We start from the raw sequence: 26640 nt of genomic DNA on the forward strand, positions 1-26640 counted from the left end.
CTTGTCAAAAAGGGGCACCTGAAACCATCTACCTTTCAGGAACAGAAACACGGCTGCAGTGGAGACTCCAAGGATACCTGAACACTGCGTGCGGAACATCAGGACTTACCACTGTGTCTTTGGAGGAAGACCTAAGCTAGAGATGCCCACAGGTCCAGACTGTCGTGTGGTTTAAAAGCTTAGCTCCTGGGGGGGTGGGGGAGCCCTGCCTGTATCACAGCATAGCCCCTTCTACCTAAAAGCACATGCCAAGCACTGTCCAGGACCCCCGCGCAGAAGAAACCCGTGACTGAGGCACCACCCTCCAAGGACCTGTCATCATTTGGGGAAGAGACATAAAAACCGCTGACATCAAACAGAGACTGAAATAAGCCAGCACATATCGTAGTTGGAGAGCAGATGTGATCGAGAGTGCTGCCACATGCTTCAGGCGACACGTGGGTGTGACAGAGGGACCACAACCACTTACTGTCTACCATGCCCCACGTGGGCCACACTCCAAGAGTGCTATTTTCTAACAATAACAAAAAATGCTTAAACTACGCTATAACCACTAGATGAAATACTGTAGTCGTTCACGTAGAAACATGAAAGAAAAGATGCTTACATGTGGAGTAAAAAAAAGAACACATTTTTAGGTACATTATAATTCCAATTATGTAGAAATGTGTGTCTATAAAGACACAGACATGAACAGCAAAAGGGAAAATTGTTATCTGAAATACTGAGATTGAGCGTGAGGTTTTTTTTTTCCTTTTAATTTCCAAAGCTTCCATAATTTGGCTGGATAATCTTTATCAATTAAAAAAAAGAGAAAATTCAGAACATCTTTTGATTATGACTCACTGACTGTATATACCGAGTGCCCACACACAGGAAGCCCTCAAAAACACTGTTTTTCATAAACAGAGTGAACATCTCTTAGTCATGTAACTTTGCTTTGAAGAGTCAGAAATGTCACACATGTGTCACTTAATCCTAACTTCCCCGGGAACCAGGTAAAGGCATTAATCTTGTCTCAGAGATGGAGAGAATGAGGCACACCGAAGTGGTGACTTGCCACAAGCCACACAAAGTTAGTGACAGAATCAGATCTAGAACCCAGGTGTCCACACCCTCTACGCTGGAGCCCACTAGCGCCTCCCAGCTGTGTTGGCAGCTCCCTTGTCCTTATACTAATGAACACCACACACCACAACACTCGCAGGTAGCCGGCCGGCAGCCTCATTTGCAGAGCCAAAAATGAGAAGGGTGTCAGTGTTTTAAAGAACAGAGAAAAGGATCCTCAGTCCTTGCTGGTTCCTCATAAGAATGCTAACATATCGGAACAGCTAGGGGGAAAGACCTCAGTCATGGTGCAGATGGTGCCCCAAACCCTAAATGCTTGCTTGTGTAATAATCCTAATGAAGCTGAATGCTTTCATTGGCTGCTGGGTTTGTGTCTGTGCAGGGAGGAGTCGGGAGAGATTTACTCTTACCCCAATCAGATGTATCCTCGCGGGGACTTCTCCTTCCGTCACCCGCACAGCCTCATCAAACACATTGGCATTGGTCCGGGACAACAGGGCCACCTGCCCCTTGGCGTCACCTCTAATGCCACCTGTTGGGAGAGAGCACAAACTCTGTGGCAAATCCAAGTAAAGAGGAAAACTAACTTTTGTAACAAATAAATGAAGAGTAACTGAAGGCCTTACTCTGGTGGTTTCCTCCAACCAAAGTCTTTTTCCTCACTCTCTTGCAGACATCCAAGATGGTAGCTCCCACGTACGCTATTTCCACGCCAAATCTGAAACTCTGTGAGAAAATGACGGAACAAAAGGAGTCAACAAGCCCTCCCTGAAGTAGGTTCGCCTGTTTCTGTCCCCGCAAAGACCCTGCTTGTTGATTCCTGACTCACCCTATCTGGAAAGTGGATTTGCAAATTCCCCACTGTAAACCCGCTCACAAGGAATCGAAGAATCTTGCCAATCAGACCATCGCTGACTTGAGTTCTAAGCTTTCAGAAATTGCAGCTTTCACCCTGAAACCCTCCAGTTACCTCTCTTCTTTTACCCTTTACCCCCACATCCAGATCTGGGCGATCCTCCCACCAGAGGGTCTATGCTCTTTTTCTCACCACTGCTACCATCTCAGCTCAGCAGCCCAAACTCCATGCCTCACCCACTCGGTCTCTCCCGCCCTCTTGCCAGATGACTCTTGCCCACATACTTTCATCAGGCCACACCCTTGCTACAAAAAAGGAAGAGCAGCACGTGAGGAAAACGGCAGTACATGCACTCTGAACATCCCTCACGGCCCGAACAGCCTCTTCTCCTCTCATTCCCCAAGACCAGTGGAAAACTTAGCTTTTAAGCAAATCTACCCTTCCTTCCAAATCAAATCAAATGAGAGTGTCAATTATTCAAAAGATGGAGGGAGGGCAGGAGGGTTTCTCATCTCGCCTCTGAGCCTCCCTCACCGTTAATTTAAAACCACTGCCCCACACGCCAGCCCCAAGTATCGTCACTCTCTGAGCCTTCCCTGGATGCCCCCTGCCTTGGCACATGGCCAGTTGTTCTCTACCCTTCAAAACGTGGCCCCACACCCACGTCCTTGATCACTGCAGCTGGAAAGACACCCTCGTCTCCAATCTCATGGTACTTACAGCCCTTTGCCATGTACTAAGGACTTAAAGTAATAAACTGCTACGCGCTCTGGTGAACATTGACAATACTAAAGAAAACATGAGCCTTTCAACAAATAGCACTTTGTTGCTACAGAACCATTCTGAGGGAGCCATGACCCAAAAAATAAAATGAAATATCCACGAGTCCACACTGATATAAATAAATGATCGAATAAAGAAGTAAGTGGGAGAGAAGACAAAAATCTTCTTTGTAGAAGAATTCTAAATAGTTTACGGGGCTACCCCAGCAGCCTCATGCGGAAAGGTATGGGCAAGGGGAGGGTCGTTACGGCTTTCTCAGACAACCAGGGATGCCACGAGGTGTCACGCATACACGAGTTTTCCAAATTTCTATTTCACTTGAAAGCAAGAATTTTATCTTTGGCAACAAACATTTGTCAGTTGTTTTCCTGGAAGTCACAGCTCACTTCCTTCATTTTTGAGAAAATGCCAAGTACCCAAGTCTGTCAGCTGTTCTCTCGAGTACCAACATTAAATACACACAAAAGCAGCCAGTTGAGCTCACAACTCAATCACAAAAGTGCTCTTCGTCAGACAGCCAACACACTTCCGTCGGCCCCTTATCCCACAGAATACTAGAGACACACCCAAGGGCTAGCAGTTCATCATGTCTGCTGGAACATCGGAATGTTCTGGAGTTGAACCTCTTTTGTTCGTTGTACCCTGAGTGCGCTACAAGAAGAACACTGTGACAGCCGGCACCGTTTGGTGCCACCACCTTGATTCACGGGAAGGCATCAGCGGTGCAAATGTGAACACAGTGACAATGGCACATGCCGTTGTAAAAACAGTTCTGACTTTGCAGACCCCCTGACAACCACAGGGCACCACTGCTTAGAAGCGAGGATCCACTACATGCTGTGTGCCGACTAGACAGCCTTGCACGGCGCCTGGCCCCCACTAACCACAGAAAAACGAGGGTGCGGGGGAGACCACAAAGCTTGCTTCTACAGTTCTGGGGACTCGGAAGCAGAGAGAGCTCTTACCTGTGTGAGATAGAAGACGTGCGTGTGAGGGACTGTAAACAGAGCATTGACTGCACCACGGAAGGTATAGATCTGCTGATGTGGGTCCCCTACAAAGATTTTCCCACATGGCTGAGACAGAACTATGTTCATGATAGCTGCAACCAATAAGAGGGACAGTGAGAGAGCTGAAGGAATGCCAACTCACAGAGCAAAAGAAACCATATTTATGACAGAAAAAGATGAAAATTCTTTGTGGAACTAAGCCAGGGCGCGCTGGACAACAAAGTTGTCTTTCCCTGCAGGATACGCAGGCAATGCAAAGAAACAACTGTATAATGGACAAGAGAAACCGTTTCTAAGCCTAGGAATACAGATTGTGTTTAGTCCTGGATAAATGAGGGAGTCTAAAAAAACCACATAAGCAAATGAAAAATGAGGCAAATTGTCTTCTCTAACATTATAACTCGGAGCTCAAAAATGACCCCACAAAGTCACACAATTTTCTATCGGCCACTTGAGAAACACACAACACAAACTGTCCACTCGAAGTTGACTAGCTTCTCCCCCTCAGCATGAGTCTACATTCCAATCGCCTGATGACCTACGCTTAGTCGACGTTTTAAGAATAACCGAAGCAAAGCATTTACAGAAAAATAAATTTGCTTTGAGTGGGGAGGAAGGACAACTGCCGAAATCCAAAGTCAAGTAATCAAGGATTTCTGCATAACTAAATTATCATTTGCACCTCTTCTTCATGAAAAATAAGAATAATTGACTCATTTCACATGTGTGTCCTTTTACATAATCAGGATGTTGTTTCTATGTGTGTGAGACCACTAATGTCCTGAATAGTTTATCACCTGGGGTACAGTCCTGGGCCTCGTCCACAAAGATGGCGTCAAAAGAGGCAAGCAAAGGCTTGCTCAGCTGCCAGAGTTTCAAATAGCCTACAAGAAGGGAGCAGTAAGAGTGAGAACTCGCACATAGAGCAGTCACGCATACAGGTAGCAAGATGTGGGAACTGGCATACCATCGTGAGTCATTTGGTAAGCCTCTTCCTTGCATTCCCCCAACTTCCGCATGTTGTCCCAGAGTCGGCTTGCTTCAAGGACACCATTCTAGAAGGCAAGTGACAATGGCAAGTCATAGTTTAAGACCCTGGAAAAGACACCTCCTGAAATCACGTTCATTCTCATACACAGAACACTAGCACCACCAGGGCACAGTGAGGGGCAGTCACCTCCCTAACCTCCCTCTGGCTCCGCAATAGCCTTTGAACAATGTGAAGTGCAGAGATGAGTAAGAAGCTGGGGCCATACCAAGCCCAGCAACAGAACATCACTCTAAGACTACAAGATCTGGGGCAGGTAGGGAAGGGGAAGAGCACAAGATCTGACGAGCTAGAGAAGGCTGGATTCATTTTCTGGATTTATGACTGACCACTAAGTCATATAAAGAATGGGCAATGATTGAAAAGATTATAAAAGTCAGAGAAGAGATTTCTTATCTTTAGATCCTGTATCCAGCAGACCCAATGACAAGCTCCAAGAAACCTTGGGTCAGAGGAGCCTCATCTGCTGAATTAAGAGGACCAGTGTGAAGATTAAATAAAATGTCTCTGAGTCCTCTTCAGAGAAAACACTATCTACCTCACAGGTACCATGACAGGCCTATGGTCTGGTAGTCAGACATTCTGCTAGCAGTTCTGAAGAAATGAAAGACAACTAGGACACTGTATCGTGTCAGCTCTTCTCATTTATCCTAGATCCCTGAAACTAAAGATATTTAGATACTCACCAGCTTTTCACTCTGCTCAACCATGACTCTCTGTCCTTGGCTGTTCTTACACCAGATAGGCACGTGATCAATCGTCAGTTCTTCGTCGGCCGAAGCAAAGAAGTTTTCTAAAGTCTTACATACTAGCTTGGCCCTTATGAATCCACCTTTTCCTTCAGCGAGGACAGAATTGACCATGAAGGGTGTCAACTTGAAGAGATTTAATTTCTTCTTTAATTGGTACCTGTAATACACATACCAAATAAACAGTATTTCACTGTTACCACTGCAATGGGGTATTTCCTGTCTCCCCCCATCCCAACCCCCTTTCTCAGCAATGACACCACCTGGCCACTTTAAGTGTCACATATAGGTTAGGGGTTAAAAAAAAAAAAAAAAAAAAGCCAGAGAGGTTGAGCAAGGTCCATGCAGGATTTGAAATGGCTTCATCAGGCTTTCAGGGATTCTCAGATAATAACCCAGAAGATGAAGTGGCTCACAGCAGATGCTATTACTCCATGGTGTGGACCAGACTCCAAAAGGTCCCTGGGGGGACATTCAAGTTCCCTGAAGCCCTCCCATCCAAGGGAATGCTAGTTCAGGGGCCCCAGGAGGCCTGGGCCAAGTGCACTTCAGCTGAGTCTTCTCCCGCCCAACAACCTCAACGGTGGGAAGACTGCTGAGAGCCTGCACTCCAAGCCAGTCACTCAGACTTTCTGTGCCTCAGTTCCAGAGAAATAAGAATGCTCACCTCAGTAACACACTACTATTTGCAAACAACGTATTTTTACAGGGTAAAAGTGCAAATCACTAAATATCTTTATATTTCCTGCCTATCAGTGGAGATGAAAGCATTATATTTTCGTAGTGCTGCTGTGCATAAGTCCATGTGTAACCATGATGCTCACAACAGGAAAACCAAGAATTAGACAGAACAAGGACGGTGGCAGTGCAATGCTCACTTCCGCCCGACGTGTCCGTAGGCCATGGAATGAAAGGTTTTGCAGGTGACGTTGCTGGGGAAGACCAGCTCAGCCTGCTTTGCGATGCTTTTGTTGAAGGTCACGTACAGAAACCTGCTCGTAGACCACTTCTCAGCATACTTGACCAGGGTAGAGGTCTTACCAGTGCCTGGGGAAGCCAAGAAGAAAGGAGTGACCCTTTGAGGATGCCCTTATTAGGTGTTATCCATGCTTATCTTGCCTCTGACAAGTTCTTCAATACTGGTAAGGAGCAGTGGATTCTAAGCCAGATTAACATGGGATCATGGTTCTGGCAGGTTCTAGCCAAGCAGTGAAGGACGAGCCACTCAACCTCACTGGCCTTCGGTGTGCTCCTCAGCCATGCGTGCATAACATTGACCTTGCAGTGTCTGGCAGGATAACTGCAATCATCAAGGTACCCGAGCAGAGGAACTTGGTAAGAGTAGCTATTGCTGGCCTAGGCAACAGTAACATTTCAATGGCAAGAGCATACAAGTGAGATTCAAGGATGCTTCTGGCCCATTCTGAGCTCTTGAGTGTGCCCTGCCTCTCCAGCATTCATTTATTCAGTTATCATTCACTTAACAAGTACTTATGAGCACCTACTCCATGCTCAGCTGTATGCTAAGCACTGTAAGTATGGGTATTTTTTTTCTTAATTTTATTTATTTATCTGACAAAGAAAAAGAGCATGAGCAAGGAGAGTGGGAGAGGGAGAAGCAGGCTCCCCGTTGAGCAGGGAGCCCGACACAGGGCTCAATCCCAGGACCCCGAGATCATGACTGAGCCGAAGGCAGACGCTTAATCAAATGAGCCACCCAGGCGCCCCCACTGGGACTATGTTAAAACAAAAAACATAAAGCAAAGTTCTTGTAGTACAATCTCGGGGATACAATACCACACAGTTGAAACAATTAGAACAAAATGAGAGTATAATGACAACATCACAGCAGACCAAAAAAAAAAAAAAAGTATAAATTTGGAAATAAAAAAAATCTCACCTATAAAAGAAGAAAAATAGTAGCTCTTTCCCTACCTAACAGGGCTATTATGAAGATTAATGACACAGTGTGGAAGTATTTATAAAATGTGTGCATCAGCTATACTTATTAAATAATCAAGTACCAAGTAGTTAATACAGATGATTAGTTACAGTAAGAGTTCAGAGATCATATACGACTCAAATGGCTAAAGAAGCCTCCACCAAGAAGAAATAGAAATGATGGAAGTCAAAATAGCACAGCAAAGAAGGTAGGCCGGGGTGGGGAGACGCATGCTCTTAGAAACAGACCCAGCTTTGAATTGTACTTCCTCCACTATTTGTTTATTTAACCTGGGCAAGTCATTTTAATTTCTCTGAGTTTCAAATCCTTATCTACAAAACAGAGATAACTAACAAACCTTACAGAACGGTGTCATGATTTGGCACAGTGCCAGGCATTGAATGAATTGTCGCTGTTGTTCGTGGCAGGATATTTACACAGAAAAGAAGCAGGAAGGGATTCCAGGTAGAAAACAGTTTGAGCAAAGGCTCAGACTGAAGAATAATCAAGCACTGTAGGAGACTGTAAGCACCATTAGTTGACTGAGGCAGGAAAATTACAGACAGCATATTCAGGATTATAAGTTAGAATCAAACTCAGGGAGAGCCTCCCAGACTTTAACCCTACAGAAATCGGGAAGCTACTGAAACATGGCCTGCCGCTCCATGAGCAATTAGTACCAGAGCATATAATATACAACGATAAATGCCGGCTGGATCAATCCTGGTGGCATCTATCCCACAGACTAATTCCTATGAACTATCTGTCCAACCAGGAAGTCCAGTGTGGATGCTCCCTGGACTGGTAAAACACAAAACAAAAAACCACCACCGCAACACAAACCAAAAACCAAGCATTCCTTAGCTGCTTTTGAAATTATTTAATTGCAGTAATTGGATAACAGACCAAGGTAAAAAAATTCTGACAGGTAGCAGGGAAGGGGGATAAAAGGCATGAACTGGACTCTTCAGTCCCTTACCTGCAAATGCCATAATCTTTACCACCTGGAGAGGTTCCATCTTGTGGCTCAGAATCAGCTGTTGTTCATGTGTAAGTTGGATGGTTGTTTTCTTGCTAAAATCATTATAAGAGAGAAATTAGAAAAATAGAAAGGAGTTCAAAAGACCAGGTGATGGACTATCACAAAGCAAATGGCAAATCGGAAGAAAATGAACCAAACAAAAGGCCTCCCCGTGGAGTGATAAACCTGTTCCAAAGCTAGTTTATGATATTGGTTGCACATTCAATAAATGTACTGAAAATCACTGAATCGTACAATTAAAATGGGCAGATTTTACATTATGTAAATTATATCTCAATGAAATTGTTAGGACAGAACACCTCTCCTCGTTAAGTAGAAGGAATGGAGAAGAGAAGACAAAACACACACACACGCAAATCCCTATATACATACCCCGGCCAAACCGATGGTTCCTCCTTAACTTCTGTGGCCTGCGTACAGGAATTCTCCTGAAGATACAGGCAATAGAAAATGTTGTAGTGAATCCTAATAGGGAAAAAGCAGATTTAGAGATTCTCAAATTAAGTCACAACCTCTATCTTGTTTTCCCTCAGATGTGTTTGGACTCCTTACCATTTCTAAAAAAGAAAATACCCTACCACCAATTTGTAGGAGAAAAAAATGAAAAGAAACTAACAAATAAAAGACTTCAAATACACCTAGAGCTGACCAAAGCCCTGCCATAAAACACAGCTCTGGAAAGGTGCCCGGCTCCAATGTGTAATGGCAAAGGAGAAAGGCCAGGACTAGCTGTGACCTAAAGAGACAAATAATCACAAAAGTAGTAAGAACCAGCTGGAAACAAATGTAAATTCTACTCTGAGCAGTGAGATTCCTGTTCAGCATCAACTTAATGTCATCTTATCCTTCTCAGACTCCTTTACTTCTTGTAAGGTGATAATTGGTGTAGAAGCACAAAGAACATTCTATCCCTAAAGGTCCCAAAGGAAGGGTGCTACACAGAGAACAAGATATGATCACCAAGGTCTGGAAACAAAGCAGTCTCCAAGCCACCTAAAGGGGCCCAAGATGACACAGAGCAGGAGTGCTGCGTGCCAGGAACAGGCCAACAGCCTGCTACACTCTGCTCCAAAGCTGTGTTCACAATGCCCCCAAACTCTATTCTCTCCATCACCAACTGCCACATTTAGCACAGTGCTCCCCATCCCCAGAGCGAGACATATCTCCGAGCACCAATCTCTTTGATGCAACAAATACCTATAATAACACAACACTTCAGTCTCTGGTCACATTATCTCCCAGGTTAAGCAGGACGAAATACATACACACAAGGAAACTCAACATATCATACCTCCACTCCTCATCTCTGTCCTTGTGGACATGGAGATAACCTGCAGGTTCATATTCACACTTAAGAACGTCATTCACGATTTGTGCATTTGTGTTGTCCCAATTAATCCTAAAGTTCCCTGTCCTGTGTGTCAATGCCATGGCACGGGACACACATAAATGACATTTAACAGACCGAAACTAACTCAGAAACGCAGCAAATACTCTGATATTTGCTGGGGATGACCATGGATCACGTTCAGGATGGAACGTGACATCTGCATGTTCCATCCTGAACTTCCCCAAGGATGACTGGGCCACAGCGCCCGTGGTGCCACCAGCCACGTTCCTCCTCGGGCTCACGGATCCCAGGGAAAGGCAATCCTCTCTGGGCCTTCTGCTTCCCCAGGACAGGCTGCGGCGTCACACTGCCCTCTCCCCATGGCCACCCTCAACTTCCCTCGTCGGGCTGCTGTCTCCCTCCCCTCCACGGTCCACCCACACTAGACCGCTTCTCTGCCTTGGATATACTAAATTCATTCCTGTCTTTGAGCCCTGAAATAATCTACTCCTGCTAAAATGCTCTCGCTCCAATCTTAAAATGACATTGTAAAATTGACATTCAGGTTTTAATTCAAATGCTACTTCCTCAGAGCAGCTTTTCGCACCCAATCTAACGTAGTGTTCTCCCCCACTCATCTGTCACCCAGTTTTCTTTGTACCACTCTTCACTCATTACGATGTTCCTGTTTAACCCATTCACCGATGCAGTACCTGTCACCCCTCCCCTGGACACCTAGTCCACGAGGCTACAATAGCGGCTGACTCAGTCACCAGGCCCTCCCAACAGGCAGCCAATGCTTCAGATTTGCTAAATCTGTGACACCAGCTGACCTGTGACACCCGCTGGCATGTGAAGCGGGGATGGTCACTCTGAAGGAAGCACCCACGTACTAGAGACGGCAGGGCCAGTGAGACTCAGCCACATGGCTCACACACCACCCCAAAAAAGAAATGGAGGAACCAAATCCTCATGCTTCCCTAGCAAAATGTAGCCATGTAGGAAGAAAGAAGGCTCCTTCTAAGGAAGGGGAACATCACGTCGGGCTTGAATGTCCACCTGCCTCAGTGCTACTTCCCAGCCCAGTGGCACTTCACATTCGCAGAGTAGGTCTGATTGTCACAGCACCTTCCTTTCCCCACAAGGGAGACAGGGTAGGGGTGGTGTGAGCTCTGCGGCCTGCCCAGCGCCAGAACTGGGCCTCTCCCCGACTGGGGCCTCAGCTCCTCCTCCCACCGCTTTACCGGTTGCTGATGTTGATCCCCTTCTCCCTCATGGCATAGAGAAGCACAGCGATGCAATACAAGGTCTCGGTGATGTCTGGCATGGTCACAGTGGAGCTGGGCCTCCTGAGACAGAAGAGCAGCTGCTGGACGTCGTTCACACTGCTGGACAGCAAGACAATGGCTGCCACGAGAGCCCACACGTTGACACCCTGTGGAGGGAGGCAGACGGGGGCAGAGACAAGACCCAGAACACGATGAATAAAGAGCAGCAAAGAAAGCCAAGTCTGACATTCGCGCGCTATCTCAGATTGCCCTAGCCAAGTGCAAACTTCCCCAGGATATTTGGAAACATGGCAACCTTTCCTTTCATTCTGAATCCCTTTCTTCTCATCACTCTTATATTTGAGTTCTTAGTTTTCTTTAGTTAAAAAACATGAATAAAGGATTTAACAAAGGAACTTGCAAAAAAGCGCATACTCCCACCTCCCCACCATTCCTGTCCAGGTCAGCGTGAGCTCCCAGGTCCACAGAGACTCGACAGAGTCAGAGGAGGCTCACCACACGACCAGTGCCCACCTGGGATACAGAAGAAGATGGCAGTCTTTAGGGGACAAAACCAAGACTGACAATTCCCTGGCATAAAGACGTTAATCTACTCTTTACTTCATGTTATTATTTAATAATGATTAAACACTATGCTAATTAATGTTCTAATTAATATTACTTAAATGTTTTCATTATCTTTAAAAATATAATGTTTTAATTAATGTTAATTAATATTAAATAAATGGTTGAAAATTTATTACAACGGGCACAGTACACTCTGGTTAGTGGTATCTAAGAAAATGTTCACAGACTCAGAGAGTCAAATACTGGAAAAGTATCTTTTGCATTCTTAACTTTATTACACATATCCCTGTTAAAAAAAATCATTCCAAGAAAGGTTAGTTCATGCAACTCTCAGTCCAACCATCCTGTGGAAGAAATCTTACTCCATCATCACCATCAATCACTTCACTAAAGACAGTAGAGGAAAAAAAAAAAGAGGAATGCACACGGCTGGATTTCTAACACTCTGCAGGTTGCAGAATACAGGCTTGAGGGTCTATGTAGCTTCCAAGATAAAATTTAAGAAGCCCTGATCCAGGGATGCCTGGGTGGCTCAGTGGTTGAGCATCTGCTTTTGGCTCCGGTCATAATCCCGGGGTCCTGGGATCGAGTCCCATATCGGGTCCCTGCAGAGAGCCTGCTTCTCCCTCTGCCTGTGTCTCTGCCTCTCTCTCTCCATCCTCATGAATAAATAAAATCTTTAAAAAAATAAGAAGAAGAAGAAGCTCTGATCTAGATAAGGAGCCACAACACTGAGTCAGGTATAACTGAGGAATCACCGAACTCTACCTCTGAAACTAATAATACATTATATGTTAATTAACTGAATTTAAATACAACAAAATTAAATGTAAAAATAAATAAAAGGTCATCTGTCATATCACCAAAGATACGGAGCATGGTGAGCATTTTAGTGTCTTTTCATGTTATTATATGTAATCAGTAAATAAATTTTATTTTATTAAAAAAAAAAAAAAGCCTGAGGAAACTGAAGACTATTTCTAGCTTCCCACCGACTCACAGTGTCTATAGTAAGAACCTTCATTTCTCTGGTCCTCTCAAATAACCCGGTTGTTGACAATGAAATGTGCTATCCTGTAAAGAAATCCTTATTAATCAAAGTTTTCAGAGGCCAGATAACCATCCTCTGTTGAAGCTTCCCCCACAGAATGGGAAATTGGATTCAGTGCTTTTTAAAGTACCTTCCAAATTGAAAGATCTCTAACAATGTGGCCTGTTATTTCCAGAATGGGGTGAATGACAAGATTAAGGCTTGATTAAAGGGAGATCATGAGAACACCTGAGTGGCTCAGTTGGGGAAGCATCTGACTCCTGATTGGGGCTCAGGTCATGACCGTAGGGCTGTGAGATCAAGCCCTGTGTTGGACTCCGCACTGGGCGTGGAACCTGCTGGAGAGTCTCTCTCCCACTGCCCCACAACTCCTTCTATTAAAAAAAAAGGAAAGATTTTGAAAATAGATCTAAAATGACCTTCAGCCGAACTTAATCACCAATACACTCTGTTGCAATGGGAAAGGGTGTCACCTGTGCCTACACTTTCCCACAGCTTCCCCACTTACCGCAGCAGCCACGTAGAGATCAGGAAGGTGCTGCCGCACGCAAGCCTCTGCCTCGGGAAGAAGGGGGTGGTCCCTGAGACTCCACAACGCCCGTCCCGGATCCACACTTGGGGAGCATTTCGTGGTGGCTGTATAGCTGTACAATAGTCACAGCAGAGTCCATGAGAAAGGTGATCCTAAGTGCTAGTATCTGGGAAGGGGCTTCAGAATCGGTCTTCCTCCCAGGAGAGAAGCAACTCACCGGATGAGGTTCAGCACACACAAGTCCGACTCCTTCTCTATGCCGTAGTTCAGGAGGATGCCATCCACTTTGCTCACGGCTTGCTCTTCATTCATCAGGTATCGATGATACAGCTTTTTCCAAGGAATGAACTGGATCATTTTAAAAAAAAAGAATCCACAATAACATTCAGGCAATGGCCATGAGACAACAGATTAAGCCACATACAACCTTCAAACACTTAAAAAGCACTTACAGCTCACAATTCAAAAGCTGGGCAAGCAGGGTAGAAACACTACACACATTTCGGCTGGAAAAGAGGAGAACTGGGTCTTGGTTTTGGTTCTAACCAAAGATACAGAATCTGGGAAAAGCCAGTAGTTCAATTTCCCTTGTCAGGACACCAATACTGCAGAGTTTCAGTGAAGACCAAACAATATGAGAACTGTGGCTGGGGGTTCCTGGGTGGTTCAGTCAGTTAAGCATCTGCCTGCAGCTCAGGTCACAATCCCAGGGTCCTGGGATCGAGTCCTGCATTGGGATCCCTGCTCAGTGAGGAGTCTGCTTCTCCCTCTCCTTCTGTGCCTTCCCCCGGAGCTGGTGTTCTCTTCTCTCATTCTCTCTCAAATAAATAAAAATAAAATCTTTAAAAAGAGCTGTGGCTAGGGACACCTGGGTAGCTCAGTGGTTGGGCGCCTGCCTTTGGCTCAGGTCATGATCCCGGGATCCGGGACTGAGTCCCACATTAGGCTCCCTGTGAGGAGCCTGCTTCTCCCTCTGCCTGTGTCTCTGCCATTCTCTCTGTCTCTCATGAATAAATAAATAATTATTAAAAAAAAAAAGAACCGTGGCTATACTAATATCAGACAAAAATAGGCTCTATATCAAAAACTATTCCAAGAAAAAGAAGATTATATAATGATAAAAGGGCCAACTCACCCAGAAGATATAACAATCATAAATATAAATGTGCCAAATCTCAGAGTTCCTCACTGGAGGAAGCACAGAATTAAAGGTAGGAAAAGACAGCAACATGATAGTTACAGGAGATTTTAATACTTCACTTTCAAGAATGAACTAAAGAATCAAACAGAAGATCAATAAGGAAGCAGAAGATGTGAACAATAGTAGATCAAGTGGACCGAACAGGCAGATACAGAACATCCCACCCAACAACAGAAGAATGTAGTCTTTTCAAGCACATGTGGAACATTCTCCAGGACAGACCACATGCTAGGTCAGAAGACCAGCCTTAACCAATTTAAAAAGACTGAAATTATAGAAAGTATGCTTTTCTATCACTACAGAATGAAACTAGAAATTAGTAGCAGAAAAAAATCTGGAAAACCTCCAAGTATGCAGAAATTAAACAACACATTTTTATAAACAACCAGTGGGTCAAAAAAAAAAGAAGATATTAGAAAATACCTAGGGACAAATGAAAACAAAAACATAGCATACCAAAACTGATGGGATGAAGTGAAAGCCATGCTCAGAAGTTTTTAGCTGTAAACATCTATATTACATAAGAGAGACCACAAATCAACAACCTAGCTTTACATCTACAGGGACTAGGAAAAAACAAGCAGAAGGAAGGAAGTAATAGTCCAGAGCAGAGATAAATGAAATAGAAAAGAGAAAAACTGAAAGAAAAAAAAAATCAGTGAAACTAAGAGTTGGTGTTATTCAAAGATCAACAAAATTAGAATGCTTGGATGGCTCAGTGGGATAAGTGCCCAACTCTTGGTTTCATCTCAGGGTCCTGAGATCAAGCCCCACACAGAGCTTCACGGAGCTCTTCCTCTCCCTCCACCCCTCTCTCTGTTCTCTCTCTCTCTCTCTCTCTCTCTCTCAAATAAATAAATAAATATTTTTTTAAAAAAAGATCAACAAGGGCAGCCAGGGTGGCTCAGCGGTTTAGCGCCACCTTCAGCCCAGGGCCTGATCCTGGAGACCCAGGATAGAGTCCCACGTCAGGCTCCCTGCATGGAGCCTGCTTCTCCCTCTGCCTTTGTCTCTGCCTCTCTCTCTCTCTGTGTGTGTGTGTCTCTCATGAATAAATAAATAAAACCTTTAAAAAATAATAAAAATTAAAAAAATAAAAAGATCAACAAAATTGACAACCTCTTCAGTACAGTAAGGAAAAAAAAAGGAGATTCAAATCACTGAAATGAGAAAGAGAGGACATTACAAATAGTATCACAGAAATAAAAGGCCATGAACAAATTGGACAACCTAGAAGAAAGGACAACCCAGCACGGCTGACTCATGAAGAAACAGAAAATGTGAACAGACCAAAAAGTGACTGAGTCAATAACCAAAAACCTCCCAACCAAGGAAAACCCAGGACCAGAGGATTTTGCTGGAGAATCTCACCAAGTATTAATTCCTTCATAAGAACTAATATCATTCCTTCTCAAATGCTCCAAAAAAACTAAAGGGGAGGGACGACCTCCAAACTTATTCTGTGAGGCCACCATAACCCTATACAAAAACCAGAGAAAGATACTATGAGTAATGAAAGGAAGACGAGGGCTACAACAGATCATTGGAAATAAATATGTAGCATCCTGGTTAGTGATGATGAAAAACAACGTCAGTCTAACATTTTTAGAGAAAAGTGTAAGTCAGGATATTCTTCTCCAGATCTTCTCAAGCAGAATGAAGACAACTCACTCATCCCCATCTGTGACTACTTAGTTCACACTGGAGACATCTCAGTTCAGTGGGTAGAAATACTATGACATACAACAGAATTCACATCCAAATGCATAAAGATAGTTCTCCAAAAGTAGGAGACGAGACTTCAAGCAAAGAATAAAGCAAGTACATTACAATATGAAATTTCCTCCACTATCTTTCATGCTTAGAAGAAAAATGTACTAACTCTTGCTATATCCATCTTGCATTCCATCCCTAAATTTTTTTTTAAGATTTTATTTTAGAAAGAGAAGGAAAGAGAGACAAGCGTAAGTGGGGACAGGAGCAGAGGGGGAGGGAGAGAATCCCAAGAACAGCGTGCGCTGAGCCCAATGTGGGAATCAATTCCAAGACCCTGAGATCATGACCTGAGCCAAAGTCAAGAATCCTAGACGCCCAACCGACTGAGCCAATCAGGCAGCCCTCCATTCCTAAATTTCTAAACTTCACTATATTTGAAGGGAAAATTCATCTTCATTTCTATGGTTTATCCCCACAGTCTAGGGGATATCGTAGAGCAAGCAAAACATGCTCCCAGCCATTGGGTTTACCCTTGAACCTGCACCTGGGAAGGAAAAAGTATAATTGAAGCACAAACAGAAGGGCAGGGCACCAGAGCAGTGACAGGACAAAGTCAGCACCAGGAAGTCTCTTCTGAGAGCACAGGCTGCCCACTGTATCAACTGCAAGAGGGACACAAGGGCAATTTCACACGAGACTCGTTTATGAATCACCTATGTATATATCATGAGGCATAATGGAGATTGCAAAAAACAGACCAGCACCCTTCTATCCATGAATCAATACTGTAAGAGGAGAAGGAAGGAGGGCGCCTGGTGGCTCAGTCAGTGAAGTGTCCAACTCTTGGTTTCAGCTCAAGTCATGATCAGGGTTGTGAGCTCCAGCCCTGCATCAGGCCCCACACTCAGTACAGAGTCTACCTGAGATTCTTTCCCCCTCCCTAACCCTCCCACTCTGCTCCTCCCCCTGGCATTCTCTCTCTCTCTCAAATAAATAAATAAAATCTTTAAAAGGAAGAGGATGGTTCTCTCCACAATAATACAGAATGTGGTAAGCTTCAGGTGTAAATTTCTACAGAAGCACAAGAAAGAGAAAGTGAAAAATTTCTATCTCACTTTCCAAGGAACAGGGTGAAGCCTTGAAGACATAAGAGGTCAACAGAGGTATAAGGGGCCCTTTACTGGGGCAGGGGTGCAGAGGGAGCTGGACCAACCTACAGAGGGGGAGGAACATGTGGCCTACAGTCAGGATGCAGGAAATCACTTGTGGTGGATAAAATACAGGGATATGTTGAGAAGTGGGCAATGAGGCTGTAAACAGACGCGAGGGCACACATGGAGAGCCTTAAATGCCTCCTGGGAATTTGGTAAATGGACGCTACCATTTCTGAAGACACGTTAAAATCAGAGGCATGCTTTAAGAGAAGCTAACCTATGTGCTTTTACAGAAAGCAGCAGAGAGCCACAAGTGTCCAACATACCAGTGGGTCAAGGATGATCTCTCTCCAGAGATGGCACACTAAGCTCACGTTCCAGTAGAGGTCTTCCACGGGGAGGAAGGCAAAGATGTGCCTTAGGACTTCACTGGGCAGGCTACAGATGTGGCTCTGGGGCTCTTGGCAAGGCAAGGTCCCAAGAAGCCCATAGTAAGAGTCAGGAATGGGATCTAGACCAATGTCCTCCATTTGTTGGCTGGGTTCTCCAGACTCTGCAGAACACCGTGACAGAGAGTCCCCCGCTTCTTGCCTGGCTTCCCTGGGTCTTGTGCATGACAGGGACAAACGATGCCGTGGAGTTTTTTTAGAAACACCATCCCACTGACTGGTCCCTGTAGCTTGATTCCTATCATCCTCAAAGGACCGAGACCGCTTCCTTGCAGACAGGGCAGACCCTGACGAGCCCAGTCTTACTTCTCCATCGCCTTCCTGAGGCAGGGCACAATTGCTCTCTGCAGCAAAGATCATTTCCCCCTCCGAGTCCTTAGAGGTATCCTGGCCCACAGAATTGCTTTTGGCCATGTCATTGGTGCACCGCTGCTGGCCAGCTAGGAAGAATTCAGTGTTGTATCTTTGACATCCTTGACCTGTACAGAGAACCCAAACAGAATGAACAAGATATAAATGACTGCTGACCCACTGTTGATCCAAATGAGGACAGCTAATTTTTAAGTACATACATTAATAGTGAAGAAATACAAGGATATAACAATTGGTCGATTGATTATATACATACATATATATGACTTAATTCAGAAAATATTTCTATTTGGCACTATCATGTAGTCAGACACATACATGGGAAGAGACAGACACCAGTCTCCCATGGTCTGAGGACCACATTCCACCTTGCAGTATATACAAACTGAACACCCAAATGGACAGACAAAAAGTCAACAACTGCTCACGTGGACACACCCACTTACAAAAACTCACTTTTCCTGGCTTACTCTTACAACACAAAATCTAAGTTTGCTTAAGTAGGAAAGAAAATGCTTCAGGTTATCAGGATTCAGAAAAACTTACTCTTTGACTCAGTTAAAGCCCTTTTATTTTTATTTCCTCCTGTGAAGCTGACACATTAATTGATTTTAAAATAAAAAAAGAGTCAGAATTCTCTTCATATTAGGAGAATGGTACCTAACCTAGTGCACACATTTATTCAGTTGGCATCTATTCAGCATCCATGATTCTGAGACAAATAGAAAGTAAAACATGGCATACATGTTCCCTAATCTCAAGACTTTCAGGCACTTAAGGGTGTCCAAATGGTGATTTCACACATCACTACTGTATTTTTAAACCCTATTGTAAAATGCCAATGATGTATTTAAACACCTTATCACGGCAACCCAGGTGGCTCAGCAGTTTAGCACCGCCTTCAGCCCAGGGCATGATCCTGGAGTCCCGGGATCAAGTCCCACGTCAGGCTCCCTGCATGAAGCCTGCTTCTCCCTCTGCCTGTATCCCTCATGAATAAATAAATAAAATCTTTTAAAAATAAATAAATAAACACCTTATCAATATATATCAAAAAAACATGGTTCCTTCCTGAAATGGCTGTAGCCAGAATTCTTACTGTGGAAAATAAGAGAGTGGTACTAGAAAGGATTAGGCTTTAGAATTCATAGATTTAATGTTTTCTACATTAGAGGGAAAAAATGGTAACTGTTTCTGAGGCAATCAGATAGAAATCCAGAGCTTGGGGCGCCTGGGTGGCTCAGTCGGTTAAACGTCTACCTTAAGCCCAGGTTGTGATCTCAGGGTCTTGGTATCGAGCCCTGAGTGGGCTCCCTGCTCTGTGGGGAGTCCGCTTCTCCCTCTCCCTCTGCTACACCCCTGCTTGTGCTCACTCTATCTGTCAAATAAATAAATAAAATCGTTAAAAACACACACACACACACACACAAAACCCAGAGTTTGAAGGCAATAGGTCTGGGTGAAATCCTGATATTTTCTAATTGTGACATTTGATCACACCCATATCCACCAAGAGCCTGCTATATGCTCAGTGCTAGGACTCCACACAGAAACGTACACATGCTGACAAAAATCTTGGTCAGTGAAGAACTCACGACACAGAGAAATTGACTTCTACACACAAACAGAATATCACCACTGAGTTTTAAACTGCCTCATAAATTGGTCACGGTAGTTCCAAAAAGTGATAAACATATATTACGATATTTAAAGATGACTAGATAAGATTTGAGTTGGGTTCTGAAAATTAAATATATCAAAGGGATATAAGGCAATTAGGATGATCCTGACGGATATTATTAACAAAAGTAGTAATTTGTTTGGCACCTAGATGGGCAATAAAAAAACCCAAACTGCCAGAAGTAGGATTTGCATGTAATTAATAATAAATACCAGCCGGTGGCAAGTCCGAGCTTGTGTCCATATAGTAACAGGGAAACATCTCATAGCAGGTGTTTGAGTGGCAGCGGCAGGGCAGAAAATGGAAATCAAGAATACAAACTTGATGATGTACGTTCCAGCTGAACTGGAAGAAATAAAACCTGAAGGCAAGGAGAAGGGTGACTTGAGCAGCTGGGTACCGGGTGACAGGGCACAGTCCACCATGAAAGCACTGCATGAGGGGCATTTTGGAGAAAACTAATGGCACAGTGGACGTAGTGATGGACTGCTGGAATCAGGACATCGCAGCAGTTCTAGAGGGGAAGAGCGGGATGCTGGTACATGTCTTCCACCACACTGGGATAAAGCACACTAACGCAACTCACTCCACCATGTCTTCCTGGGTCTTTGGCCAACCGCTATCATAGGATTGTAATTTTCACAGAAACTCACAAATAATGAAAAACGTGTCAAACTGTCACCAACAGAACTACAAAATCACAGCAGCAATATTTACAAATATCAAGAAATATTCAAAGGTCACACATACTACAGATTCTGAAATGCAAGGTATTTTTGGAAGACCTACCCCTAGTCCCTCTTTTTGTTCTGGGTCTAGGATAGAGACCATGGTTGGGGTCTCTGTTGGTCCATCTCTGACCGAAGGGCTGGGTCACAGCCAAGTGACTCCGAGCCAAATGCTGGCAGTCGATGGCTGTAAGATGCTTCCGCTTAAACCGTCTCACTGTTTTGTACCAATGGGCAGAAGAAATGGGACACTGGTTAGTTATCACCAACTCTACAAGTGAGCCAGCAACTTATCCTTAATTGTCAGGAATCTAGTGACTGTGGGCCACCCCAGCCAACCCTTTCCTTCTTCTCTGTATTCCTATCCACTTCTAGCCATTTCCCAGTCTCTTAGCATGTCTTCCTTAGAATTTAAGAATCCTAAAATAAGATCCTACAATGATTATTTTTATTTATTAGACTTCCTGGGAGCCCTGATTATGACCTGTTTGTTCAAAAAGAAGTTGCCACTAATGAATAAGTTGAGATCTGACATCTTTTCCTTGACTTTAGCCAGGCCGTGTATGTTCCCAAAATAATCATAAATATTTAAGAATTTGCTATAGCTTTGCAAAAATAAACTCATTCATCATCCTCTGTATATACTAGCTTCTCCACATCTCTGAAGCAGAACACAGTGACCAATGAAACAGTCCCTGTAAAGTCCCAAAGGGGACCACAATATACGCCCCTCAGCCCCTGGATCTCCGTTCCGGCTGTGATGGAAGAGGACGGGAGTGAGGCCCCCAAGTGGAAGACAATCCACTCCTGAGGATCTTCAGAGGAGGGAATTTCATACCCTCCCTTAGCAACGCATTATAGCAGCAACTGTATCTAGAATTCTCTCTCAAGAGTATTGACATATGTAGTTTTATATTAGTCCCTGTCAGGTAATGCTTTTTCGTATTTAACCAAGATTTCATTTTTCTGTATCTGTTAACACATGCACGATATAGCTACCTCTCTACAGCATTAAATGGAACGATTATACTAAATGTTAAACATTCTGAAGAGTCACACTTAAAAAAGAAAGAAAAAGGAGCTAGAGGACAAGAACAGATGTAACAGAATTAAAGTTATCCTTTACAGAAGATGGTCAAGAAGGAATAAAATCCATTCCTATCACTACCACATTTTCACAGGTCCTAAAAATATTCAAGTAAATTCCCATGTCAGATGCGAGAATCTCACTCAACATTTCAGCATGAAAATGTCTGAAACCAAGTCACTGATGAGTAAAACCAGCACAATTTACTTTTTTTTTTTATCATTAATCTCCCTTGACCCTTGGCATCTTCAGAAATGATCCTTCCAAATTTCAGTTCATTCTTTCAAGGTTTAAACAGAAGTTTTAAGGAAGAAAAATCTTCATGAATATTTTAAGACTTTAAAAAAATTATTTATACATGCAAAAATAGTTGTGCAATCCCCTCCAAAAGGATGCTAGGGACCTTCTAACTATGTGAATTTAGAGGCAAGAGGCAGTGATAACACAGCCAGAGGGATAAAAGCCACATGTGTAGCGAGAGGCCAGCAGATGGGAAGGGGCAATGTGTGAGCCCTTAGCCGGCCACAGAATAGCTGCTGGACCTCAGGTCACCAGTTCTCTGAGACTTAGAGATATTACAATGCTTCAATGAGAAAATACAGCCACAAACCGTCATTGAACTCTAAGACCCCACCCAAATATACCCATCTGCTTACTCTACTTAACAAAGCTTTAGATATGACTGATTTGCATAAAACACTGAAATAACTTTCCAATTATAAAGATGCCACCTAATGGTAAGACATGCATTAGCAGTCCAATTACAGCTAGGTCTGTATTACTGGGAATACTGTGGGAAATACTGTGGGGAAATAAAAGTAATATATCTTAATTACTTACTATGAACAGAAAATATCCCCTCCGGTGTAAAGGTTTTACAACTGATTTTTTTGCTGTTGAATATATTCCTTGATGCAAAACAACCAAGGGTCCTATTCACACTTACAGCGGCAAAAAAAAAAAAATGAACATGCACTTTGTCTACATTAAAAAAATAAAATATATTTGAAATTTTCTACATTGAAAAAAACAGGCTTACGATATTCTCTTTTTTAATTATAGGACACAACTTTACCACTTCACCACCTTCTGCTTCAAACAAAGTCAACAACCTAATTATTTTGCCTTGAATGAGGACCTCTGATCAGACTAGCAAAAGACATAAGCTAGAGAGAGCTACAGTGGCCCTTATAGAATACTAACAAATCCTGGTGCCCAATTCGGGTGCTCCAAGCATAGTTGGTTCAACTTACAGTAGCAGCTGCAGAATTCCAACCAACAAACCCACTAACACTGTAGATCCCATGTACGTGACTGGTCTTTGCTTTTCTGGCTCTTCAAATATCCCCAACTGTTTCAGAGCTGGCAAACAGAACATCTAGAATTAGAACAGGAGATAGTAGCAAAAAGCTACTAATAGCCGGTATCTTATTTAAAGAAAGTGATGGTCTATTGCCAAACTGGCCTGGCCAGGAAAACCTGTCGTGGATAAAATCACAAAGGAATATGATTAACAACACCAAAACCACTCAAATTCATACAATCCAGGGCCTTGGGACCAGCACAGACCTGCTTAGCTTACTGGGAGGAGTTGGATAAGAGAAGACTTCTGAAAAGGGGCACCTGGGTGGCTCAGTCAGTTAAGCACCTGCCTCTGCCTTAGGTCATGATTCCTGGGGTCGAGCCTCACATTGGGCTCCAGCCTCACATTGGGCTCTCTGCTGAGCAGGGAGCCTGCTTCTCCTTCTCCCTCTCCCTCTGCCCCTGGCTCATGCTCTCTCTCCATCTCAAATAAATAAATAAAAATCTTTAAAATTTAAAAAAAAGACGACTTCTAAAAGGCAATAGACATAGAACCAATTAGAATGCTGGAGTCAATTAAGGGTTTAGATGCCCACGAAAATCTACAATATACCTTAAATTCGGCTTTGGGAAACTGTTAAACAAGACAGTAGCTGACAGCAGGTGTATATAGATGAGGTACTAATAGAGATGCCAAGCACCTTGGAACTTTTTCCGTAAAAAGTACCAAAGAATGGCTTTACCCCAGCCTTCCCCAGCCAACTAACTCTAACGACGATGCCATAATGAAAACATGGAGGCGCTGACGATGACCATCAACGGGGTGGTAATGTCTTAACCACAAGCCCAGGAGTCAGTCAGTAAGTTTGTTTCAAGTAGGTTAAGGAATTATTCTGTCTTTTCTGTACCTATGGCACATATGAAAAGAAAGAGCAGGGATAGTGGTAATGCTGGGTGGCACGCAGGACCCTAAGCTCCAGGTCACTAGGAATTTGCTGCACAACTGCTTTCGTGTGGAACCTGCCACAGGCAGACCAGACGAGAGAATGTCAAAGATACCCAAAAGGAATAGTTTGTGAGATGAGAAATAAATGGACAGGGTAGGCTCTTATTTACATATTTATTTTGTTAAAATACATCAGAATCTAAAATGTTTGTTGAGAAGATGAAATGTTTGCAGAAATCTTCCAAAGGCACAAGAAGAGCAAAAGGAAGACCTACCAGGAGTGAGTGGAACACAGTATTCTGCTTCCAGAGAGTTCTGGTAAATTCCCACTTATCCTGGCATGGAGCCATCAAGGAAGGAGTCAAGGCTGAGAGCGGCAGGAATTAGGGGCACCCAGGCTGAGCGCTCTGGCTTCTGGGTATTGTCCATCAGGAGGGACGTCACCTGAGCCATCCGTGACAGCTTACCCGGGAGACAGAGCCACCACTTTTATTGGATTCACAAATCGAAAATGACTTTTCTGATTTCAGCTAGAGGGTATGAAAAACTAGATTGTGTTTTATCTGAGTCTTAGACCTGTGAGAGATGAAGCGCTGTGACTCTGTGACCTGGGAGCCAGGAGCCCCGGGTCTGTCTACCTCTGGAGTCACACACATCACTGACCTGTGATTCAAGGTGTGGCACACGCCGACTCAGAGTCACAAGACCTCCTCTACTTGGCAGGTGTACTCATCACCAGAAGCCTTGATTCCCTCATCATTTAAAGTGGAGAAGTACAATAACCTGCCACCTGGAATTCACAGGACGGTCGTGGTTCACATGAGACAATATATATGAATATACCTAGTGACATCCGTACGGAGGCTGACAAACCCAGTGGCTGAAACGGAAGAACAACATGTCCTCAGCACCACGCTCCGTGTCTCCTTAGAGGCGCAGGGGTTTTATTTTAATGGCAAGAATGTTCTTGTGAAATCATTAAAAAAAAAAAAAAAGGTACAGCAAAATTCTAACCACCTTTCTATTCTTCTTAACATACTTTCAAGCCAACAGTTCAAGTATAATTTTATCAAAGGGAAGATGTTCAAATGCTACCTCCTCCTCCCCTGAGTCACCCAAACCTCATGGTATCCCCACCCCACCCCACCCCACCCCCGTGGCAAGCGCACTGTGCACCCAGTTTCTCCCAGGGCTTCCCTTACTGTTAGAAGCTGCTCGTGGCTCCTTAAGGAGCAAAGGTAAAGAGTGCTCTGCGACGAACGTGTGCAGCTGAAGGGGATGCGAGAGGGCAGGGGCACTCATGGGCCGCCCACGCTACATGAGGTCTCTGCGGTATGGACCTCCTCTGCACCCAAGTGGGGGTGTGCACCCCTCTCGGAGACTTCCACAGTGACTAACAGAGATGTTAGTCATCTCCCTCATGTGTCAGGACAGGAAAGCACTGAGGACATATGAAAGCCATCTTGTCAAGCAGAACTCTGCCCGTGACCACACCACTTTCACCACATCTCTCTGCCTGCCACTCTTGTGATCCCCTTTTCAAGATCCCACAGCTCGGCAGACCACAGGCATCTCAGGTTCCCACTCTGTGCTGACCTCAAAGTGGCAAGTCCCTGGAGTGATTCTTACCTTTACCCAGCCCAGAACCTCTTCAACTAGACAACATTTGTCCCCCGCTAGCCTAGCCTCAGGGCCACCCTTTCCTAGGCACACCCGCTGACAGAGGTCTCCCCCGACCTCCAGCTCTTCCCGACTTCCCCTGGACTAGAAGCCCCCAGAAGGCGGGGAACACGTCTCACCACCTTATTCCTCAAAGAGCTTAAGATAATACATCGCAAGTTAACAGACCCTCAGGTACTTGTTCGGCTAGGATTCCTCAACTCTGTTTTCATCAGTCTGCTTCATTCCAGAATCTTTACTGCAAGACAATTCACAAGTCACAAAAAGTGAAACACAGGGCTCTGGGGGTTGCTTTGGGGCAACGACAGTTGTTTCTCTTCTTCCTTAGCACAGAGTCTACATTCCTCTGGTTGACCAGAGTTAGAATGCTGCCTTGAGTGAGCTCCACCCATGGAAATGCAAATAAAAGGGAAGGGTGCCTCTTGCAGGCCTGGCACACGAAACCTCTCAGGCTTGTTCCTCCATCCTCTGCTCTCCTTCCAGTCAATGAGGAACTGGATTCTCCAGGGCATCCTTAGAAGCCCTGTGTTCAAGATGGAAAGAATTCCAGCAGCCTGGGTCCTCGGATTACTGCTTCAAAGGGTGTCACTCCCCCCACTCACCAACACTTACACACACACATGCACACCCATGAACCTGGAACCACCTTGGACTGTCATGAGATTGAGAAACGAACTGTGATTGTCATTCACGTTTGGATCTGGTTGTTACTGCAGCCAAACCTACTCGAACCATTCCCAGGATTATTGGAAATTCATACCAAATAATTTTCTCTCTTCCCTTATCATTGCTAATCAGAATTTCTAACAAAAAGTCCTCTAAAACTGACAGGCTACAGACCTAAGTGGACAAGATGAAGATACTAAGCGCCTACAATTCCTGAAGGGAAAGACTGTTAAATAATTGCTTTAAAAAAAAAAAAATACCTGAAATCAAGGTAATTGTCTAGTACCAGGTACCTGAGCAGCCAGACGGCTCCTAACAAGAAGCACAGAGGGCAGTTCTGAGTCACCTAACCTCATCTGTGAGTTCCCCACAGCCTCCCGCTTCTCTGGGA

The 26640-nt window shown here is 44.2% G+C and overlaps 1 protein-coding gene across 3 annotated transcripts in view; it reads right to left on the reverse strand.

Moving 5' to 3' along the window:
- FBH1 (F-box DNA helicase 1) overlaps window positions 1–26640 on the reverse strand; it is a 47614-nt gene that overhangs the window by 16402 nt on the left and 4572 nt on the right. The window contains exons 2-15 of one of the 3 annotated variants that reach the window (XM_038530191.1): window positions 20630–20785; window positions 17665–18266; window positions 13485–13615; window positions 13244–13379; window positions 11073–11263; window positions 8871–8963; window positions 8436–8530; window positions 6393–6561; window positions 5452–5674; window positions 4685–4772; window positions 4515–4601; window positions 3673–3809; window positions 1695–1794; window positions 1479–1600 (exon numbers count right to left, since the gene is read on the reverse strand). In XM_038530191.1, the coding sequence (XP_038386119.1) occupies window positions 1479–1600; window positions 1695–1794; window positions 3673–3809; window positions 4515–4601; window positions 4685–4772; window positions 5452–5674; window positions 6393–6561; window positions 8436–8530; window positions 8871–8963; window positions 11073–11263; window positions 13244–13379; window positions 13485–13615; window positions 17665–18266; window positions 20630–20785 (2330 nt within the window). The remainder of the gene's footprint in view (window positions 1–1478; window positions 1601–1694; window positions 1795–3672; window positions 3810–4514; window positions 4602–4684; window positions 4773–5451; window positions 5675–6392; window positions 6562–8435; window positions 8531–8870; window positions 8964–11072; window positions 11264–13243; window positions 13380–13484; window positions 13616–17664; window positions 18267–20629; window positions 20786–26640) is intronic. The other 2 variants (XM_038530192.1, XM_038530193.1) reach the window with 2 other exon arrangements.

Source organism: Canis lupus, chromosome 2 (genome assembly GCF_011100685.1).
Source record: "Canis lupus familiaris isolate Mischka breed German Shepherd chromosome 2, alternate assembly UU_Cfam_GSD_1.0, whole genome shotgun sequence".
NCBI lineage: Eukaryota > Metazoa > Chordata > Mammalia > Carnivora > Canidae > Canis > Canis lupus.